Source organism: Hydra viridissima, unplaced genomic scaffold (assembly GCF_058129835.1).
Source record: "Hydra viridissima isolate aposymbiotic clone 2 unplaced genomic scaffold, HvirCarnegie_v1 scaffold_9, whole genome shotgun sequence".
Lineage (NCBI taxonomy): Eukaryota > Metazoa > Cnidaria > Hydrozoa > Anthoathecata > Hydridae > Hydra > Hydra viridissima.
This window is the reverse complement of record NW_028324308.1, coordinates 16,832,567-16,855,086: the sequence shown is the minus strand read 5'-3', so window position 1 is coordinate 16,855,086 and position 22,520 is coordinate 16,832,567. Positions and strand designations below refer to the sequence as shown.

The window sequence follows — 22,520 nt, the reverse complement described above, 5'->3', positions numbered from 1 at the left end:
TTCTTCTTCTTCTTCTTCTTCTTCATTCTGAGCAAGTTGCAACTCACTTTTGAAATGCTGAGTTGCTTGTAACAAATAACACTCCTATTTCCTTTTAAACGATTCCTCACCTATGTTATGTTTGTGTTAATGATGATTTTTATTGTTTGTTTAACTTTTAAGCCAATTGTGCTTTCTTACGTAAATAAAATAAATTTCCAATGTAGTTACCAGTTTCGCAAGTTTTACATAAAAAATTTGTAACAACAATTACAGTCTCTTTGTAGTGTTGTTAACTTAAATTGCATTGTCTTTTAAGCCAAGCATATTTTTACTCGTTTTGTGGGTACTGCAGCCACATTTCATAAGCAGAAATTTGCTTAACAAAACAAAATAAAAAGGTAAAGAGCCCCCTCTAATACCAATGTGTGTACCCATACTCAAGGGAAACTATTAAAAAGTTGTAAAAGAATAGTTTCCTTCATATATCTATGGAATTCAGAAAAACTCCGTCTTTTGTAAGAAAATGACTTTGTATGCAGTATAATGAAGAATTTAATTTTATACGTAATAATCAAAGTTATTACTCTTAACTTGACCCAAAACTTCTAAGAATTCATTAATCAAAATACATTCCTAGCGTCAAAAAAATAAATTTAATGTTCACTAAAACTAGAAGTTTTGTAAAACTTATATTTTTAGTGAACCCTCTAAATTTAGAGTTTTTTTTTAAACTAACATTGGTCCAAAATAGATGTCGTGTGTCTACAACTATAAATACAACAATACAAGCCGAAATAAACATGCATTTTAAAAAAATCTGTGCCTAACTGCGTACCAGCTGGTTTGCCTATAACATTTAATGTGAGTGAGCTAGTAGGAAAATAAATTTCTTTTGTAGACGGATAATACTTTACACTTCTTAGTTATACTTATACACTTTTTTATTACTCTTTTTAAATTTAATTATATATATATATATATATATATATATATATATATATATATATATATATATATATATATATATATATATATATATATATATATATATATATATATATATATATATATGTGCACACATAGATACATACACACCTATATTTTCTTTTTAGTAAATTTCCACCTAAGCTCTAATATATTGGAAGTTCCGTCAGAAAATGGTTAATTTCATTGAGTCAAGTTATGAAGAAGCAAGACCATTTGAAAAGTCACAAACACTTATAGAAAAAATACAAGAACATATTGCTAACAAAAAGAAGTTCTTTTCATTAGAATTTTTTCCACCTCGCACACCTAATGGAGCAGTAAATTTAGTAGCTAGATTTGATAGAATGAGTCAAGGTGGACCTTTATTTTGTGATATAACATGGCATCCAGCTGGTATGTACATTAAATTTTAAAACATTGTTTCTGTTATTGGATAGTTTTATCTACTATATAACAGTAGCATCAAGTTGTTTGCAATCAATTTTTTTTACTTTTTATTTTTATTTTTTGTTAATTAGGTTAAAAATCTTACAGAATAATAATGTTAAAAGCAACAATTTGAATTAGCATAAGGGTAATTCTTTTTTAATGTAATGTAAATAGAATGCAAAAAATGTTCTATTTACATTATATAAAAAAAGAATTACCCTTATGCTAAAGTTTTGGAAAATTTTGTTAAAAGATCTTTAAGCAATCTTAAATTTTAAAACACTTTTATTGTGCAATTAGACAACAAAACACATGAAAACATTCAATTTGCTTGCATTTGAACCTTAACAGAAAGTTATAGCAGTTTGTGATGAAAAAAAGTGAAGCAAATTTTCACAAAAGAGCAATTTAGAATCACTTTTTGCATTCAATAGAACTTGAATTGGTCAAGTGCAAGCTCTGCAACCAAGAAATTAGGTGCAGAGGAGGAAGCACTAGTTCCATGAGGATTAACCTGAGGATAAAGCATAACATCACGTTTGCTGCTTTTGTTACTCCTAAGAGGAAACTCAAAGTAAACAAGCCCTTTAACTAATTTTTTAGGACAAGGGATCCTGTTGATGTTGTTTTGGCTGAGATTATTTCATGTAATGGGCTGCCCTTTTGTTTTTTCTCAACTAATCAACGTTTGAGAACAGCCCAAAAATTATAAATTGCCCAAAGATGCTAAATGGATTAAGGTTCTGCTAATTAAACATTATGAAGATATCAAAAAACAGGAGTTTGCATAAAAGAAGCTTGTTAGTCAAAAATTTAGCATAACTCTTGGTGATTTACTTCATTCAGAAGCAGAAGACATATGAACATAAATGTTCATTTGGAAGGCAATTATTAGAACCTTGGAATGATCATGGGTCCATGCTAGCAGAGAAATGTTGTGTAATTGTTGATGAGAAACTAAAGCCACTATGATGAAATTTGGTTGTTCCACTTTACCAGCTCATCAGCTCTGTCTTGCATACAGAATCCATTTGTTTGCCTGTGACATTCTATATAGGTAATCTAGGAAAGAAAATATTGTCACACTAAAACAAGTCACTATTCTAGAAGAGGACTAAGAAGATGATGACAATGATCAAGGAGGATTAAAAGTTTTAGCTGAAGCAGGTGCCTAAGCTCTTTCAATAGTCACTGATTGTGTTAACACATGAGACTGGAATTTCTGAGTCTGAATTTACCACCTTAGAAAATCTCGTAAATGCTTTAGAACCAATCAAGGTTGGTGCTGAAACACTTTGCAGAAGAGATTTAGTTCTGCTCTCATCTGATAGGATTCTGAAGTTCATTTTCAACCAGTATTTTTAAGAACTAGTTGACTCAATTACTAAAAGAGTCACAGAGGGAGGAATGCTATATTAGTGTACTTAGTTAAGTATTCTGATGTCATTAATAGAGCCACTCATAACATTTTTGAAAATTCCATGCAAAAAAGAGAAACACAATTGCCACTACTGCATTAAATTTGTTTAATCATTTGTTTGAGGAAAAGGGAAGTGAGTCTATAGATAAGAAAATGGTATTGATTGTGTATGATATTGATGCTCTAGGTATTTGTGTTTTTGCTGCAATTTTTTCCTGTAAAATACATATAATTAAAAAAACACTCTAGAAAAATGAAAAATAGTTTTAAAAATAATGAAAACCACAGTTTATTCAAAAAAATTGAAATACTTCCTTTCCCTATTTAGAATCAATATCTGCTTGAAAAAATTGTAGCATAGAATCCATAAACTTGACAAAGAAATCTATCTTAATATTTTGGCCTAGCCTCTTTAATCATACTTAAAATTTTGCCCGGGGGCAAATTTAATGTAAAAGTGGGACAAACATCTTAACAATTTAAGAACTGGGACAGTGCTGTTTGTGATTTTGGTTTTTTATAAAAAGTATCTTTAAATCAAGTAGTAACTAGATTGAACCCAAATCAGAAATGAAAGATTTTTAGCAAATCTTAGTATTTTTTAGATTTTTTAATTTTATCCTTAAGGTTTTTTAGAAAATAAGTATAATACAAGAAAAACTACTTGGTGTGCACCAATCACTGCATTAACAAAAAAGGTATCTAAAGAGGAGTTTTGAAAGTTTCAAGACTAATAATACTTCCTCTTTAATGATTTTTGGGTTTTTTACTTCAGAAACAAAAAAAATATTCTCAGATGTTGGATCAAAATTAATGCATACCTGAATATCTTGGATAATAAACTTAAGCCCTTGATAAATTCCAGCAACAGAAGTGAGTTATGTTCCAGAAAGATGGTATACCTGTGCACTTATCAAAGTGATCTCACAAATGACTGGAGGACAATCTCCTAAAGAAAGAAAGTACAATCTCCAATCTTACGAAACTTTCATTTGATAGGCTAAGTCCTATCAAATGAAAGTTTCGTAAGATTTTATGGGAATATTTTGAATTGATAAAGTTTTTTTCTTAAACTTTTTCCTTGTTTGAGCCTGTGCTTCAAGATATAAAGATGATAATATTTTAATAATGATGTCAAGTTACAATAACTGAAGACTTAAACCATAGTTATTTAGGGTCAAATTATACTGAAGTTTCAAGTAGAATTAATGGAGCTAAAGATTCATTTTCTGACACAAAGAAGCAAGCTAAACCTTAACCATCTAAATTTAATGGCATTTTGATGGATGAAGGCATACTTTCATAATAAAAATAAGCATAGAACCCAAAGTAAATTTGATAAAAATCTCTAAAATCTAAATTGCAAAACAATTAGCAAGTTCTGTTTGAGCATCTATTTAAAAATAAGAAAATGACATTAGTTTTTTCAGAATTTCTGTTACTATTATTTCTCAAAGGATTGACCATTTGTTTGCTAATCTTATAAATACATTTCATATATTTACAATTATATATAATAATCTTATAAATATTTTTCAGATCCTTGTAAATGTTTTCAGAACGTTATACTGTTCCGTATTTTTTTACTTTAACTATTATTAATTTAATTTATTTTCTAATATCAATTCTTTAGAGGACAAGATTTGCTAAAGTTACTGTTTTTTTCATCTCAATAAAGCTTCTTTTTTTTTTTTTTTTTTATCCATTTTAATTTTAAGTTGTAATTAAGTTTTTCTTCCTGTTTTGCAGGTGATCCATCTGGGGATAAAGAAACAAGTTCATGCACCATTGCAAGCACTGCTTCAAATTACTGTGGTATTGAAACTATGTTGCATATGACCTGTGCCAATATGTCAATGGAAACAGTTCTCAAAAATCTTAAAAAGGCAAAAAGCCTTGGTATACGTAACATTCTTGCTCTACGTGGAGGTGAAATAATATTTCATTTGTTTTTATCTTCTCATTTAAATTGTTAAAACATTTTAAAATAGCTTTTTTTTGTTATTTGTTGGAATTAATAATATTGTTTTTATGATATTGTATTTATATATGAAAACAATAATAAAAAAAAAAAGAAATAATAACATGTGGAGATTTGTAAATATTGCAGGATGCGTATTGAATTGCAATTCTACTTTACATTTACTAAGCAAGAATAACAAAATTTGGTCAATATTAAAATTTTATTTTTTCTTACGATCTTTTATTTCTTAAGAATAAAGTATTTTATTTCTCAAAAAGAATGCTTTCAAAAATGTATTAAACAAGAAAAATGTTTTATTCTATTCAACATGCCGAAACCCATAATTAGATGCTACATAACATTTATTAATAACAATATCTCTCTCTTTTTTGCCAAAAATTACTTTGGCAGAATAACATGAAAATATGTTAGTTTCAACAACTGTTTAATTGTTGAGATATCTAACCACAATAAATTTGACTAAATAGTAAAGTATTGTCTACAGTCTAATTTTCTATTGTGTCTTATTGCCTAATTTATATATAAATAAGCTTCTACTTTCAAATATAATGAAAAAATTAGTTGGGCCTCTCCAGTAAGAGATTTAAAATCAAAGAGAAATTAGATTCAAAAAAAGAGAATCAAAATCAAAGATTTTCAATAAAAAAATTTCAACCTTTATTCTTTATGAAATAAGGATTTGTAAAGAATAAAGACCTGTCTTACAAGTTTTTGCAGCTAGATGCAATATTCAACTATAGAAACCTAAAGTGTTTCTGAGAAGCGTTATCGCAATTGGAATGACATATCAAAGTGTTGACATAACTCATAACATGAAGAGACAATTACAGTAAAATGTAGAGCTTGCTCATATTGTACAACAAAACCAGTAAGAGTTACAACTATTTTTCAGTTAAATAAAAAAATTGTAGATGCTTATTTTTAACCTTAAGTTTTGTATATGTCTTAGATCCACCAAAAGGAGATGTTTGGAAGGCTTCAGATGAGAATTTACGATATGGAGCAGACATGGTAAAATGTATCAGAAAACATTTTCATAATTATTTTACCATCTGTGTAGCAGGTAATAATAATTTAAAGATTTTTAAATAGCATTTTTAAAAAGCAGTTTTTTTCATATCAATTGAAAATCAAAGCATGTTAATTTAGGAAACGTATAGAGTAGACAGTGGCTAATAAGCTACCTTGTAACAACACAAAATCACAAGAATAAGCATTAAATATCTACTTGTATTCTATGTTAATAGGTATTTTATCACTAGCAGGTAAATAGCTGCTAGTAGTTTGCATTGCATCTCTAGCAGCTAAATAGCCATAGTCTGTACTGATTGTTTACAAAGTTTGCATAGTCTTGCTGGCATCATTTTGTTAATTTTATTTCTTATAGCAGTAATGATTAATTCCTGTTAGTGACAAGTACATGCACTTTAATATTTTATTTTTATTTATGATGAAAGTTAGATTGCTCAAGTTACTTTATTAAAAGGACTGTAAATATATATTATTCAAGTGTTTACAACAGTTTAACTGATAGTGCTATGCTGCCACTTATGTCACTCTATACACTTCATATAATTTAACAACAGTTTGTTTATGTATGGTATTGGAAAAGTTTAAAGGCCTCGATTTATTTTTCTTAAGAATGAGTTTAACAATTTTGTCTATTTGATAAAATTTGGTTGATGCTAATAATGAAGTTGTTTAAAATGTTTTTATGTTGTAAGGGTATCCCCAGGGTCATCCTGATTGTACTTCATACGAAGATGATCTTATACATTTGAAAGAAAAAGTTGATGCTGGAGCTGACTTTATAATAACACAATTATTTTTTGAAGCACATGTGTTCTTCAAGTTCCTCAGTGATTGCAGAAGAATAGGTATTGAAGTTCCCATTATTCCAGGCGTAATGCCAATACAAGTAAGCTTATTTTAACTTTGTATTCATCATCATCATCATCATCATCATCATCATCATCATCATCATCATCATCATCATCATCATCATCATCATCATCATCATTGTCGTCGTCACCGTCTAAGAAATAGTTATTAAAAAAAATTTTTAAAAACTTTAAATAATAATGCTTTTATTGAAAGTTTTTTCCCTTATTATTTTATTAGGCATATGCCTCATTGCATCAGCTGGTGAAGTTGTCTAAGCTCGAGGTACCACAGTATATACTTGATGATTTAGAACCAATAAAAAATGATGATGAGGCTATTCGAGAATATGGTGTTAAGTTTGCAGTAAAAATGTGTCGTGAACTTTTGAGTTCTGATGATGTACCTGGAATTCATGTTTATACTTTAAATCGAGAAATTGCAGCAACAGAGCTTTTGCAAGAGCTAGGACTATGGAAGCATTATCAAAGTCACAGACCATTACCATGGAAACCATCAGCAAACTTAAAGCGATCGCAAGAGGATGTACGCCCTATATTCTGGTCAACACGCCCAAAAAGTTACATTCATCGAACATCAAACTGGGACGAGTTTCCTAACGGTCGTTGGGGAAATTCTTCTGCTCCATCTTTTGCAGAACTAACTGATCATCATTTGTTCTATCTAAAATGTAAGGAAAGTGAGACTGAAAGATTAAAGATGTGGGGCGAAAAACTTGATTGCATTGAGGATGTTTATCATGTTTTCCAATGCTACATAAGTGGAGAAAATAATAAATGGGGTCACAAGGTATTTAGATTTATATTCCTTGTGTGTGTGATCGTATATAAAAAGCAATACATCATTATTTGAATTTGGGATAAATAAATTAATATTAATATATTTTTATTCAATGCTTTTCTTTATTTATCACTGTTTTTCATTATTTAATTATATAATTTGGAAAATAGGTTAAAGCGCTTCCACTCAATGATGATGAATTGCAACCAGAAACAACTCTACTTGTTGATCAACTTTATCGGATCAACGGGTATGGATTTCTTACTATAAACAGTCAGCCTGCAGTTAATGCTGCACCTTCAACAGACCAGCGATTTGGGTGGGGTGGAGTAGGAGGTTACATCTATCAGAAAGCTTATTTAGAGTTTTTTATGCATAAAAAGAATGTGAATGCCCTACTGGAAGTTTTGAACAACACCCCACAAGTCAACTATCATATAATCGATTCTCAGGTACAACAAGTAATTTTGTTTTTTAATGTCTTTTTATTGTAGTTTTAAACTCCTTTTTACATTTATTTACTTTTTTCTCTGAACACTTGCTCCATTCATGCAAGGTGAATTTTCAAAGAAATTAATTTTTTTGCATAAAGATTAAATATTTTTGTTTCCTTATATATTTTTTCCATCGATAATTGAAAGCATCGATAATTGAATGCAGGTATTGATAATTGAAAGACTTTCTATTTTTGTTGTGGTAATCTTAAAAATTTTTCACAAAAAAACATTTTTTAAAGTAGGAAGGGCAGCTTGGTACAAATATAAGTTGAACACTTGAAACTTGAAAATTGTATCATCTTATTAACGTAATTAAGTTTCATCTTTTTTTATTCAAAAAAAAAAAAAAAGCAAAAAGCTTTTTAAACGTAATTTTTGCTGCGACGTTTTCCTCAAGTTTTAGCTTTTTGTGAAAATATTTCTGACACTCTTTTTTAGGGTTGCTATGATAAAACTAATGCTGATAGATACTCTCCTATTGCAGTAACATGGGGTGTGTTCCCTGGAAAAGAAATAATGCAACCTACTGTTGTTGACCCGATAAGTTTTAATTTTTGGAAGGTAGGTTCCAAACGTTAAAAAAAGAAAGGTTTCATAGCGACTTTAAGACTTGACATAAAGACTTGACATAAAGACTTGACATAACATAAAGACTTAACATAGCGACTTTAAGACTTGACATAAAGACTTGACATAACATAAAGACTTAACATGGCGACTTTAAGACTTGACATAAAGACTTGACATAACATGAAGACTAAACATAAAGACTTGATAAAATAAATTATTTGTTGAACACGATGAAATTCAGCACCCATCAATCGTTAGTTACTCAAAAACCACTTAGCAAATTTTTATAATTGTTTTACACAATGAAGCTAAGTAAATTAATTTTTTCTATCATTTTTTACATTTTTAATTGGGCGCTTAGATAGAAGCCGAAAATGTTTGTGAGTACTTGACATCATCTCTCAGATCTTGCTTTAAGTTACTTTTTTTTTGAAGCCGCTGCCCACTTTTTGCTGTCCACTGTTCACCTTTTCTTAAAATGTTCTTCAACTAAAGTTAGTTTCTTGTTTTTCAATAGGATTTCTTTTAATAATTGACCAATAACTTTAAATACCTTGCTGCTCAGGAAAGTTTAGAGGATTTGCTTTCTTAGGTACCAGTTCAAAGCCATTTTGTTCATACCATTCTAGAGACTTCTTGAAGTATTGGGTTCTAGTCAAATTAGGCCAAAATATTGTGGGGGTATCATGCTTTTTAACAAATGGTAAAAGACGTTTCTTTAAACATTCCTCTATATACAAATCTGAGCTCAAAGCCTTACGAGCAATGTAGATTGCTCGTAAGGCTTTGATTCTTTGCCATACAAGGATCTTGGGAGCAAATCTTTTAGCTGGAATATATTTAAATTTGTCAGTCACATATCTACCAGATAGATAAAAATATTGCTGGCCTAGCAATTGTGAAAAGGCCTTTTTGCAAAAAGTCTTATCGTCTTTTTAATTCTGCACACGTTTTCTCGGCGTAAAAGTTTATATAGCTTTTTTGAATAACGACTTGCTTTAGTTTCTCCATCAATGGAATGCTTTGGAGTTTTCTTTTTATGATATCTTTTACATTCTTCAGATTTAAGTACTTTTCCTATCAAAGCTCGGATGCATTTGGATTTTCTCGCAGCATCTCAGCGATTGACATGGATTTGTTTTATTTGAGCGAATGATTGAATTTTGCTTAATATTTCATCTTCTAATCCTTTTTTTCTTCCACTTCTTGTTTTTCTTTCAGTAGATGGAGTCTCTTTATATCTGCAAAATAAATGCAACTGAAGATTGAGCTACATCGGTCAATTCTGAAATGTCAATTTGTGACAATGAAGGATTTTAAGGAAAAATTTCTAAAACCTTTTCTCGATGAAATATTTTTTTTACTCATTTTAAGCCGATAACAATTATAACCAAATACTGAACACCAATAGAATCAAGCAACAACACATCCGCCTTCTTCTGCTAAAAAAACTAGAAAAATCTGTGAAGTAGTTTTTGACTAATCAACTATTAGAGTGTTGAATCTCATCGTGTTCAACCGATAGGTTCTGTGGGTTCACTAAAAGGACACTAGGTTCTGTGAACTTAATTATTCTAAACTATGGCCTATTATTATATTATTATAAACTATGGACTTATCGAGACAAACCTTTCAAATTCGCTAATTTATTCTCCCATTTTTTGTGTTTTTGTTTCAAAAGTGTTGCTTGTTAATTTTATGCCATTAAAAAGACTAATATATAGTTAAGCAAATGTAATATATAGGATGAAGCATTCTCACTGTGGATAGAAAAATGGCAATCTTTATACGAAGCAGGTTCATTTTCTTCGAAGATTATTCAAAGTATCTACGATGATTTCTTTCTCGTGAATCTTGTTGACAACGATTTCATCAAAGGTGACCTTTTATCGTATTTAAAATTTTTTTCTACTAAAGTTGTTCCATGATTTCTGAGAAATTTTCAAAAATTTTAAATCTTTAAGATTAATATTCGCTTTTTTTAATTTCAAACAGCAAAAGTCAACAAAAGTAATTTTTCTAATAGGAAATTGTTTGTTCGATGTAATCGATGAAGTCATCGCATTGCAAAATGTGCGTTTAAATGAGGCGACCAAAATCCAAGCGATTAAAGCCAATAAAACAGTCGAGGAATTAGCTAGAGCTCACGACAGCATGACCGCTACGTTTAGCTCAAACGAAAATATGCTCACTAATGCTCCAGGTTTATTCGTATAGACATCTTAGGAAAGTGACAGCACCTCTTGGTTGAAACTCTGAAGAAAACCTCATGTTCTTATAAATTGCAATCTTGTGTTTTTACAAAAAATGAATTAAATTATTGAATCCAGAGAGGCTTTTGGTTCGTAATTCTAAATTTATGGTTATCTGATAAGAAAAAAATGTGGTCAGTTTTTCTGTAACTGAAACTTAAAACTAAGTAATATTACAAACATGACATTAAACTGACAGCAGAAAAATTTAAAGAAAAACGCATCGGGAAAAGGAAGAGGGGGTCGGGAAAATGGTTTATAAAATGAAACGACGAACAATGGGAGGAGCGGTACATCGATCATGGCGAACTTTCGCTCATTTTACTAAATGAAGACGTTTTTTTGCATTTAGTGTATTAGGTAACATGGATCTAGCTCTGTTGTTTATGCAGCTAGATCCATCTGTTTTGGTGACTTTCGTGTTTATAACTACTTATGAACATTAGAACATAAAATTAGATAAGTATTGTCTTAAATTGTACTGTCGTCGTTCTAAATTCCACAAACTCCACAAATTTTTGAGTAAAACAAAAGTTGGGGGGAAAAAAACAGTCGTTTTGAGCTAAAAGTCTTAGCTTTGGGAGAGGGTTGGAACCTAAGTTATTAAACTGTTTATCATATTGCTGATTGTCAACCTAACAAAATGTCTTATGCCGCCTGCCAAAAAGTACTGGTAACGAACAGTTGAAAGAAGCACATTTTAAAATCCTAAAAAACAACAGTTTATTTAAGGATTGAAAGTTAAGTCTGAAAAGCTTGTTACAAAATCTAAAAATTAAGTACTGATTTTTTAAAAACTAGAGTTCCAATTGTTGTATCTAAAAGTTTCGAAGCGTTAGAATTGAAGGTAGCAACAAGGACTAGCTATTTAAAATTAATGCGATAGTGAATGTTATTTGAAAGCCATTCCCGGCTTTTGTTTACACTGAAAAAGTTTAAAATGATAAGCTTGAGTGAGTTTGTTCGACGCAACATGAGAAAGCGGTAAATGAGCAAATTCCCTGGGGGCTGCTGCTAAACACTGCACAAAAGACTGGATCTAGTTCGCTAACAATTCTACCACACGCGGTTGCGGCGAAAAATTTTTTAGCCTTACCAAGTTGTGATATAAAACAACTATTTGACTAAGTAAACAAAGCTAACGGAATGAAACAATCAAATAATCCAGTGTTATTGTGAATTCAAACGAACGCAGATGTACGCTTACCGACTATCATGATAGTTTTTATATGGCTGTTATTGGTTGGAACACCTGTAAGTGGGAAATCAGGATCGTTTTGTCGATGCGAAACATATTCTTTTGATGGAAAACCATTTGTTGCCATATGGAATTCGCCAACTATAGGGTAAGTTTTTCTTTCTATAAGCGTACGACTTTCAACGGTAAATTAGCATTTGTGAAACAAAATATTATTTACAGACATTTCATGAGTGCAATATTGCGCATTGAGAAAAACTACGTACATCCACTCATACTGAGAGTAAAATATAGTTTATGCCTCCTTTAAAGTTTAGTTTAGAAGTTGAATGAAACGAATGAGTTAAATTTAAATGTTCTCGTTGTTTTAAAATTGAATGTTACTTAACTAGCATTGCCGAAACCAGACGAGCGCAAGTCTAAGATGGAATATATATATCTCAAAACTTAATGATTTTTAATGCATTTTTCAAAATTCTTCTCCAAATTTGCTCTGGTTTCGCTGGACTACTATCAATCAGTCCGAAAGTAACAGAGAACTCAGCCGGTGATGTTACGACCAAAAAAGCTGCTTTTAAAAGTGTACTGAGAGCTGGGCGATTAATCAATTGAACCTTTCAATTGAACCTTTCAACCTAAATAGATGAATTGTTTATAAATCACAAACTAAGGTTTTCATTTTAATTATTCGACTGATTAAAAAAAAATTTGTTTGAGATTTTTTACACGAGCTCACTTTTTTCAGGATTGTTTAAATAAGAGAGTCAATAAATGTTTTCAGTAGAAATTAAATTTTATTTGTAATATATATAATAAATATATATAACTATATAATAATAATTTGTAAATTTTATTTAAATTTTTTTTTTTTTTTGTAGCTTAATTTTAATTTATGAAATTATTCTAAGTAAAAAATCTTAAAATGGCATCTTTAATGAATATCATTAGAATGGCATCTGATGCTATCCAAAATTTAGCTTCTGAATTTCACTAAAATCGACTTGCGATTAAATTGTGAATTATTTTTGAATTATATTATGATTTAATACAACTCTTTTTATCGTTTCTGCATTATTATCACTGTTTACAAATAGATAAAAAAAAAAAAAAAAAAAACTCTAGCTTTATTCTTTTTTAAAAATGGTTACAAACCTAAAAGCTATCACTTTAAAGTTATTTGAAAAAGTCTTAGAACCTTATTCAATTCTTTTTTTAGTTACTTTACAGAGGTATTATCATGTTCTAAAGTTATTAGTTTTATTGCCTGTTACCATGGCAATAAACGGTGAAAATATCTATTGTTTACTTGACCTGCGGACGCAGCAAATAAGTTACAACTCTGTTTCTAGGTGTGATTTTAACTACAGCATACCTATTCAATTGCGAAGGTATGGAATCTATGAAAATGAACATCAGACTTGGAATGGCAACCGTGTGACAGTGTTTTCTTCTGCTCAACTTGGTTTGTACCCGTACTATGTACTTAATGGAGACCAGAATTATAATGGGGGGTTGCCACAGGTACCTTGTAACAAAATTTTGTTCATGCTTGAAATCAATCCATTTTTTTGATACCTTTTTTTTGCCTAACTCTATTTTAACCACGTAACTTATTTAAATGCATAGTTAGTAGATATGAATGAGCATCTGCGTAAAGCTCGCCTCGATATCCTCAATAAAATACCTGACGAAAACTTTAACGGGTTAGCTGTTATAGACTGGGAACCCTGGAGACCAGTTTGGGAAACAAACTGGGCCACGAAACGCATTTATAAAGTACGTTCTGTCGAATTAGTAAGAAGCAAGCATCCACATTGGACACTCAGCAAGTAATTTAATTTAAAAAAATACTAAATTATTATTTTTTGTATTTTTCTGTTTATTTCTGTAATTTATTTACTATCATTTTCAAAAAGTTTTCGCTCTTATAGATCTAAACGGAACAACTTTCGCTCTTAAAGCATCCATGCGGAAGACTTTCGCTTTTAAACCACCTAATTAAATGCTAACGAAATAAGAACAAATTTAATTACTTTTACAGAATTAGTAAAAACTATTTTATGCGTTTGTAAGATTTTTTACTGAGGAGAGCAAAATTTTAGTTTTATTGAAGGTTTAGTTTTATTGCGCTTTCCTACACACAAAAAAACATTTACTTCAGAAACGTTTTTAAATTTTTTTTTTTTTCTTAAATACCTTTTTTTTTTTTTTTTGCAAAAGGCTTATAGAAAAAGCAAAATCGGATTTCGAAGAAGCAGCCAAAAATTTTTTCGTAAACACTATAAATCTCGGTAAGCAACTCAGACCTAAAGCATTATGGGGATTTTACGGATTCCCAGACTGCTTTGCACATGAAGAAAACCACTACCAGTGTTCACCGGAGGTAATGCTCAATTAATACGTTGAAATCAGCATTTTGTAAATGGTGAGAATTCTTTTGTGCTTAAATTCTTCTTTATTTGATCGTAGGTTCAAAAGTTCAACGATCGTCTAGATTGGCTGTTTTCTGCTAGCACTGCCCTGTTTCCATCCATGTACCTTCTTGACGAGCATCCGGACAACCGAGATTACGTGCTAGGAAGGTTGCGTGAAACACTAAGGTTTGCCACAAAAGGAGTTGGGAAGAATAACAGAAATATTCCAATTTTTGCGTACCATAGGAATATTTACGAAAACAATCCTTTCGCATTCAATTTTCTTTCCAAGGTAAATCGTTAGATTGTATTTTAAGGAGGAGTTTTTAATACCATTTGCATTTTTTGTATAATTAACTGACCGAAGTTAATTATACAAAAAAGTTAAAAAGCTTCCTTTCTTAGGTAAATTTAATGAAACAAAAGTTTTCTTTGTGATTACAGGCAGATTTAGACAACACAGTCGGTTTAGCTGCCGACATCGGTGCTTCCGGAATAGTTATCTGGGGTAACCGATTTGATGAAAATACTTCACCAGAGGTTTGCCATAAGATTGACAACTATATTGCAACAAAACTTGGCCCTTATCTACAGAATAAGCAAAGACAAGTATTTATTTCAAATCTGTTTATTTCTTTAAAGCTATAAAGATTACCTGAAAAAATAGCACACGTGAAGAAGCTGCGCAAATTTTGTTTGATTTGAAAACTTTAATTAGGTTGAATCCTGCAACAATCTACGGTGCAATCGTCGTGGTCATTGTGTAAAACATAGTTTACTAACGAACGAGCTTTTAAAAGATTATGAAATCGAAGAAAGAAAAGAGTCGTGCCAATCTCCAATGACATCATTTCCAATTGGTAAGAAAGATGAAGGTAAGCAAATATATATGCAAAATATTTAATCAAAAGAGATATTTCTTCATACAACAAAAGCGCATAAATGAAATCAGCTCTCTTTTTATAGTTAAATTTATCAATCTTTTTACCCGCGCCATCTGCGGGTCCGAGGACTGCGCCATCCATTCACAACACAATATGCATTTTTAATTTTAGTCCCTCGCCTATATAATATTACACCTGAACCTCACAAAATACAAGACTTTACGCAATTTCAAAACATAAACAACGCACATTTACTCAAATCATTCGGCCAACAAACTTCATTGATCCACCTGAGTACCGTCGCACATACAAACAACAAGCATCACGAAAAACCATTAACGCAGGATAGTTTCAGGCTAAATACGGCTTTGTTGGATAGAACAGTAAGTCCTATATTCAAAAAAGCCAATAATAACACTCCGCCCTTGAAAGTTAATAGAAAGGCACCATTCAAATCTGATAATATGAAAGTCGTATACAAGCCGATCGACGCGACGGACAAATCAAGTCGTAAAAGTTTAAAATATAAAATTGATTTAGGAGTTCAACAAGTGCGTAACGACAGCAACTCGAACGTTGACGAGTTTTTTTCCCAGGTGAATGTCACTAAACGTAACGATTCTATACGCCATCAGCAACTTAGCAACCGATCACTCGAAGTAAACTTCAAAAGTAATATGTTAGAGGCTGGCCATTTAAATAGCACTTTCTCAAAAGAGTCTCTGCCAAATTTAATTGCGCAAAACATATCCGCGAAAAGTAACATTACATTTGGTTACCAAAATCATTCAATAAAAACACAGAAGAAGGATCAGCTAAAGAACGCTAAAGTGAAAAATAAGGAGCATAAAAAATCTGAAATACCCCATGTGGCACCTCAAGCTGTAAGTAAAGAATTTTAGCAATACTTTTTACTGATGGTCTCTTTTCAAATATTTTTACTTATTGTCTCTATTTGAACAATTTTTGTCGCAAATAAAATAGAAAATAGCACCACCATCAAAAAACATCGACCCTTCAGATTTCAAAACGATTTGTTCTTTTTTAGACTGCCCAGCTACTTAATTATAGCCAACTATCAAACGAAAAGAAGTCCAAATTGATTCACCAACTTCTAGCAGCAGTTTCAGGAAGCCTCATTCAGGCTCCTGACCTCCTACTGAGAAGAAATACGTCATTAAGTAGAGAAGAACTTAGGTAAGTATAAGAGAAACACTTTGAAGTTTTACTTCAGGTCGAAATTTTTCTTTATTGACTTAAGATTATCTTTTAGCCGAAAATCTGATGTATCGCATTTGTCGCATGCGAAGTTTATGACAACATCGAAGAAGAACGCTAAGTCTTGGCTACCTCACATGTATATGATTTTAATAGGAGTTTCGATTGGAGGAGCACTTCTATTCTCCCTCATATTCGTAGCTGTATACTACTACATCAGTTTACGTAAAACATTTCCTTCAAGAAATGAAAATGAGTATGATACATTTACCCGAGATCGTAAATCACCATCCTCCATGCCTCCAAAAGGACACTCCAGCCCAAAAAATAAAGAAACAAAGGAAAAATCCGGGGAAGAAAAACAGAAAAGCGATCAGAAAGTATTGCAACGAACCATGGACTTTAGTTTAGAATCAAACAGTTACTCTCCAAGGCAATCAAACTTGAAGAATTCATTTAAAAACTCAAAAGAGTCACACCATAGAAGACGGAGCGCTGATAGAAGAGATAACGAACGACGTCACGCAACCTATTCAGAAGAAAAAATTAAACGGTCTCGATCAAAAGATAGGGCCCCAACTAATGACAACATACACAGTAAAGATGATACAACTGATAGTTATTATAATCGCGGAGCTGGCAGAGAAAGGCGACGCTCCATGCATTCAGATCTTAAACGATCAAAAAGTAGAAGAGAAAAAACCAGTAGAATGAAAGAAGGCCCTGAAGTCGAAATAAATGTTAACGATTTGAGGTGAAGATAACACCCATTCTTCTTTAATTGGAAGCTGTTACGCTAGAGTGTTTCTTAAAGCTGAAAAAGCAATAATCGAAATATACGATTGGTAAAGCTCAACCCTTTAAAAAATTGCGATTGTAAATAAATGTAAATTGATTATTCTTTTCATATCTAACGGTTACTTTTTGCTAGACGCTTTATTAGAGTTCATAGTTTGTACAAAATCCGAAAACAAAACATAAAAGATATAGTAAAAAAACTAAATTCGAACTTCGGTTCATTTTGCTAATTGTCATTAGAGATTTTGAAAAAATCAGAAGAAAATTTACAATCACTTAAAAAAAACCTAAAAAGACCGCCCTGTTTCAAGCATGAAGCTATAAACTATTGTGATACGGCTATCGTTCTGTAAAATGCATGTGTACATAGCTAGGAACTCTTGGACATGTCGTTTTGAGGAGAGTTTATATATTAATGAAGCCAGGAACAGTGGCCTCAGATGCTGCAACAGATTTGTTTACTTCGCTATTAGGTCATTTTCTTTCCCTTTGTACTTGCGTTTCCCGTGAGTGAAAGGTAAATATCGGTATTTAATCATATGCTAAATATAAAAACGATTGAATTAATTCATATTTTAGAATTTACGCGATTAAACATATTGTAATAAAAACGAAAAAGAAAACAAAACAAAAAAATTTGTAGCGTTACTTTAATTTGTCGTTTCATGGTCATAACAAACAGTAAACAGAAGTATACCACCAAGATAGGCCAGAATACAGGTATATTAAACATTTCAAAGAATGTACAAATAGTAGCAACTATAATTGATTTACATCCTGAATACCTATTAAAAACAATTCAGTAACTTTAAAAAGTCGTATTGTGTTAAATCACAAAATGTTTTACATAACTGGAAAATTTTGAAAAAATGAAATTTAGGAAAGTACATTTTATATATATATATATATATATATATATATATATATATATATATATATTGAAAGATAAAATAAGAAAACAAATTTATAAAGTTAAACACTCAAATGTTTACCAAAATTTAAATTCAGGTAATTTTCTAATAAACGGTCGAAACTCTTCATCATTTTGTGTTGGTAGTCCAGGACTATCGTCTTCATCATAGAAAAAATCTACAAATGGACAAAAAGCAAATTTGGTTGAATAATACATCAATTGAAAAATATCTGCTTGTGAGTGGAACTTTAACTATGAATTTTCTTTCAAAAGTTTTCTTAAACTTTCAAAAAATTTGAAATTAAAATTGAATCTGTGGCAATTTAAGCTTTAACAGAGATAGTTTATCACAGAAGTGGTAAGCACATGTAAATTTTAATGTTATACTAACTTTCTATTACCTAAAATATAGCAGGTTATCATTAAACCTTCCACGAACAAATTGAAACAATTAATAACTACCTCTTTCCCTTGATGGATCAATGCGAGGTGAAAGGAAACCAATGAATAGGTTAAGTAAATAAATTCCTAGGGCATAACTGACAATATACCAACCCTGTAAAAATTCAGTAAAAAATGAGATAGTATCAGAAATTTTCATCGTCGGTTTGATTGCTTAAAACAACACAACATAAATTACAACATTTAATTGAAGATAGTCTATAGCAAAATCCTAAGTTAAAAACATAAAAATATATTACCTGTAAAAAATACACGCGAACACAGTAGAAAACAACCAAAAGTGCAGTGAAGAACCATCTGATAAGCAAATATGGGACTGTTTTGTCCAATATAGATTGATACCTCTACAACATAATTTCCATTCAAAATCCTCATAATATTTGAACATTGGAAGTAAAAAAAGTCCTTTTTTAAAAATATTGACAACAAACAAGAGGTTAGAAGTCTTAGCACCAAATCTCATTTATGTAAACACTTTATCGAAAAAAAATTATTGCTTTATTTTCAGGTAAATAACAGTTTAGGTAATAATTTAATGTTAGGCTGGGACAATGAGAACTTTAATGTTAGGCTGGGACAATCAGAACTTGTATTCATTTTTAACATTTTGCATCAGTAAATAAAAAGATATTTGTTCAAATAACAACTGCTTAAAATTCCAACTTTGGTTCAAATTAACCTGCTTTCAATTTATGATTTAAATACACATTAGAACTGCAAGCTATACCTTTTTGAATGGATTTTCTACCAAATAAAGCCAAACCAAATAATCATTGAACAATTCTTTTCAAAAATTTACTTATTCTAAATATGGAATAGATTGATTTGCACTTGAAATTATCTTTTTTTTTTGAATTTTTTAAAACAAGATTTTTTTTTTTTACATGAAAACACTAAGGAAATAGTATTTTGTATGTTTTCTAAGTAAGAAAATCAAAACATTTATACAAATGATTAACTTTCAATTTATGTAAAAATAGAATCCCCGGTATGAAGGAAAACAATTGGTTAGAAGAAAAAATTAATTGGTTGGTAGGAAAACAATTCCAAGTTTTGTTTTCTGAATTTTAACCTGAGCATTTTATGAAAGTGACAGTTTTTTGGTTTACTATTGATTTTACTTTTAATTGGATTATTATTAAAGATAGAAAATAAAAGCAATTTATTATGAGTGCTATAAAGACAGCTCATAAATTAAAAAATATTTTTGGTGTAAGTTTATGATTTGACTTTCACTTTCCAATCTCATTGGTATTAAATACCAATGAGATTGGAAAGTGAAAGTCAAATCATAAACTTACACCAAAAGTTTATGATTTGACTTTCACTTTCCAATTGGTATTAAATACCAATGAGATTGGAAAAGACTTTTTTTTACTGCCAACCATCAGACTTCAAAACTATTGCAGCAGTTTAGAAGTCTTTATTTTTTAAGCAAACTCTTTATCTTAAACAAAATTTTGCTACCAAATTTTACTCAACTTCTTTCTAAATTATTATAAAATTAGGGAGACTTAAGTTTTCTTTTTCATTTTTTGTTTTGTTTATTTATCAATTTGATTTGCTTTTTTATTAAAATACAGATTTGAAAAAAAAAATGAATTGGAAAAAAAAGTACTTAAATTAATTAAATTTCACTTAAAAATTCTTGTTGCTAACAGAGGGCAATCTGATGCCGATTTTTCAATGGTCAATGCTTTGAATATATTAGAACAAAAAAATGTCGTTGTATAAAGAAAAATATTTATTGAATAAAACATTTATTAAAAACTATAATATAATAGTTTCTTGATTTTAATTTTTTGAATTATGTGCAATTGAACAATAATTTAAAAAGGTTGGCTTTCAAACAAAATTAATTATGCCCCATAAATTGTTATCATGCAACCAACAAAGAAACCATACCTGCCCAATTGCACTGTAAAAGCGTGAAAGAGCAGACGGCTGATGTAATTCTTCTCCAGAAAGCTTATCCATAGCTACTTTTTTCTATATTCAAAAACAGATTATTTCATCATATGAATTATGATCTTTCAAAAATTTATCTCAATAAATGTAGGTGCATAACAATAAATCTCATCAAAACTTTACAAATATCATAGATGTAATATTTTCTTATCTTAAAATCACTGTAAATATGCTTAAGGAAAAAAAAATCTATTAAAGATAAACCACGTTGAATGAATTAACTTAATAAAGTATTATTGCAAGTCCAAAATTATTCAAAGTTTAAAATGTTTCCAACTTTTTCCTTATTAAGAAAAAAAACGTTGATATAAAGTTTTGGCATTGTTGCCAGTGGAGTAAGTCAATAGAATGAGTTTGCCTTATTTTGCACTGACTTATGCACTCAGGATTATTGTAGTAGATACACTTTTCATCATAATTCACTATTTGATACAAAAATCCTTTACTGGCTATGAAATTATATTTTGCATGTTAATATAATTTTCAATCTCTTGAATTCAGTTTATAGCAACCAAGTTTCTTGTTTTAAAACCATTTCAATTGTTTTTAAATAAATATCATTATCAATATATTTCATGTTAACAAGAATGTTATAAAACACAGGTGATTACAAATAGGGGTTCACAAATAAAAGGCAATGACCTAATTAAGATAAAGGGAATACAAAAAATAACATTAGAAATTAAGTTAATGAAAGTAAAATTTTACAAGTTTTATATAACAGTAATAAACAGACTTTTGTAAGAGATAAGTAGAGTTTTATAAGAGATAAAATGTAGGTAAGATAAATAATATCACGAGTTCTTATATTTACATATACACATACACAGTTTATTTGGCCTTTCTAAATGTTTATTGTTTTATGTGTAGAAAAAAATTATTTCTTTTAATATGACCTTTATTCTAAACCAAACATATGACTTACATAAAAATATTAAGTGATTAAAAATTCTTTGTTAAAAATATTCACTTAAATGATATATATAAATATATATGGGTAACTTAAAAGATAGATGATGCCTACATTTTTAATTGTTAATAGTTCTGTAGACTTTTTTTTTTCTAATAATCTAATAATTTTACAGTCCCGATTCAATACTCAAATTTCTAAAAGAGGGGAAAGGTAGATGATGAAGATTGGTGCGTAATTATATTAACTTAAAGCGAAAGCCACCAAAGATAAAATTACACTGTACAGTGTTAGCACAGCAATATATCACAATAAAGGTAACTATTATAGCCAGTTTGAAATAAGTAATATATAGTGAGTAATTGATAATCAAAACCAACGTTATTAATTTTTCCAAATACTTAATATATAAACTTTAGATTTATAATTTGAAATAGAGTTAAATTGCACTTACACTTATACGCTATCCTACCATTATGATAATACTCTTGGTGACACTTAAGGGCAGTCCTAATATATCACAATAACAATTCTATCCAATAATATTTTGCGCTTATGCTTTTTTGAGTCTACATTGTAACGAAACACACGTATTCGTCCGGCTGTCGGATAACTTTAAGACGTATGTGTTAAAAACGGATTTAAAGAGAAAGTTGTAAACTATTTCAAAGAAGTCGAGGGCTTCAAATTAGGCTGAATTGGATTGATGAATAAATTAAATTAACTTTACTTTTAATTTTAACTTTGAAAGTTTAACTAAATTAAATTAAATTAAATGAAAACTAAATCGAATGAATAAAAGTAACACAAGCAAAAGCAGATATAAAACAAAGACGAGCAAAATTATCAAAATTAGAGCAATAATCATAATAATATAGACGTGGCAAATACTCTACCACAAACATTTCTATGAGATAATCGTCCTAAAGGATACAAATCATTTATCTAGAAG

The 22,520-nt window shown here is 30.0% G+C and overlaps 3 protein-coding genes across 5 annotated transcripts; 2 read left to right on the top strand and 1 right to left on the bottom strand.

The window, feature by feature from the left end:
• Positions 1–718: 718 nt before the first annotated feature.
• LOC145185247 (methylenetetrahydrofolate reductase (NADPH)-like) lies at positions 719–10,880 on the top strand. 2 transcript variants are annotated; one of them, XM_090098153.1, is made up of 10 exons: positions 719–843; positions 1,095–1,362; positions 4,568–4,747; positions 5,752–5,865; positions 6,527–6,720; positions 6,924–7,493; positions 7,655–7,936; positions 8,420–8,542; positions 10,297–10,429; positions 10,578–10,880. In XM_090098153.1, the coding sequence occupies exons 2-10, from the start codon at positions 1,140–1,142 to the stop codon at positions 10,766–10,768; spliced, it is 2,010 nt and encodes a 669-aa protein (XP_089954279.1). In that variant the 5' UTR covers positions 719–843; positions 1,095–1,139; the 3' UTR covers positions 10,769–10,880. The 2 variants fall into 2 exon arrangements, with proteins under 2 accessions (XP_089954279.1, XP_089954280.1); XM_090098154.1 differs by having other exon boundaries at positions 783–843; positions 4,568–5,670.
• A 962-nt stretch (positions 10,881–11,842) lies between these two features.
• On the top strand, positions 11,843–17,951 carry LOC145185068 (uncharacterized). Of its 2 annotated transcripts, none has more exons than XM_080060834.2 (10): positions 11,843–12,149; positions 13,351–13,522; positions 13,628–13,830; positions 14,222–14,384; positions 14,471–14,707; positions 14,860–15,024; positions 15,134–15,290; positions 15,840–16,183; positions 16,348–16,496; positions 16,573–17,951. In XM_080060834.2, the coding sequence occupies exons 1-10, from the start codon at positions 12,019–12,021 to the stop codon at positions 17,273–17,275; spliced, it is 2,424 nt and encodes an 807-aa protein (XP_079916960.2). In that variant the 5' UTR covers positions 11,843–12,018; the 3' UTR covers positions 17,276–17,951. The 2 variants fall into 2 exon arrangements, with proteins under 2 accessions (XP_079916960.2, XP_079916959.2); XM_080060833.2 differs by having other exon boundaries at positions 11,845–12,149; positions 15,471–16,183.
• LOC145185069 (protein RER1-like) lies at positions 11,923–22,108 on the bottom strand. Its single transcript, XM_090098176.1, has 8 exons — positions 22,023–22,108; positions 20,596–20,679; positions 18,930–19,034; positions 18,691–18,784; positions 18,308–18,404; positions 17,965–18,100; positions 15,071–17,857; positions 11,923–12,636 (listed from the first exon to the last, which is right to left on the bottom strand). The coding sequence occupies exons 2-7, from the start codon at positions 20,665–20,667 to the stop codon at positions 17,774–17,776; spliced, it is 588 nt and encodes a 195-aa protein (XP_089954302.1). The 5' UTR covers positions 20,668–20,679; positions 22,023–22,108; the 3' UTR covers positions 11,923–12,636; positions 15,071–17,773.
• Between the last annotated feature and the right edge of the window lie 412 nt (positions 22,109–22,520).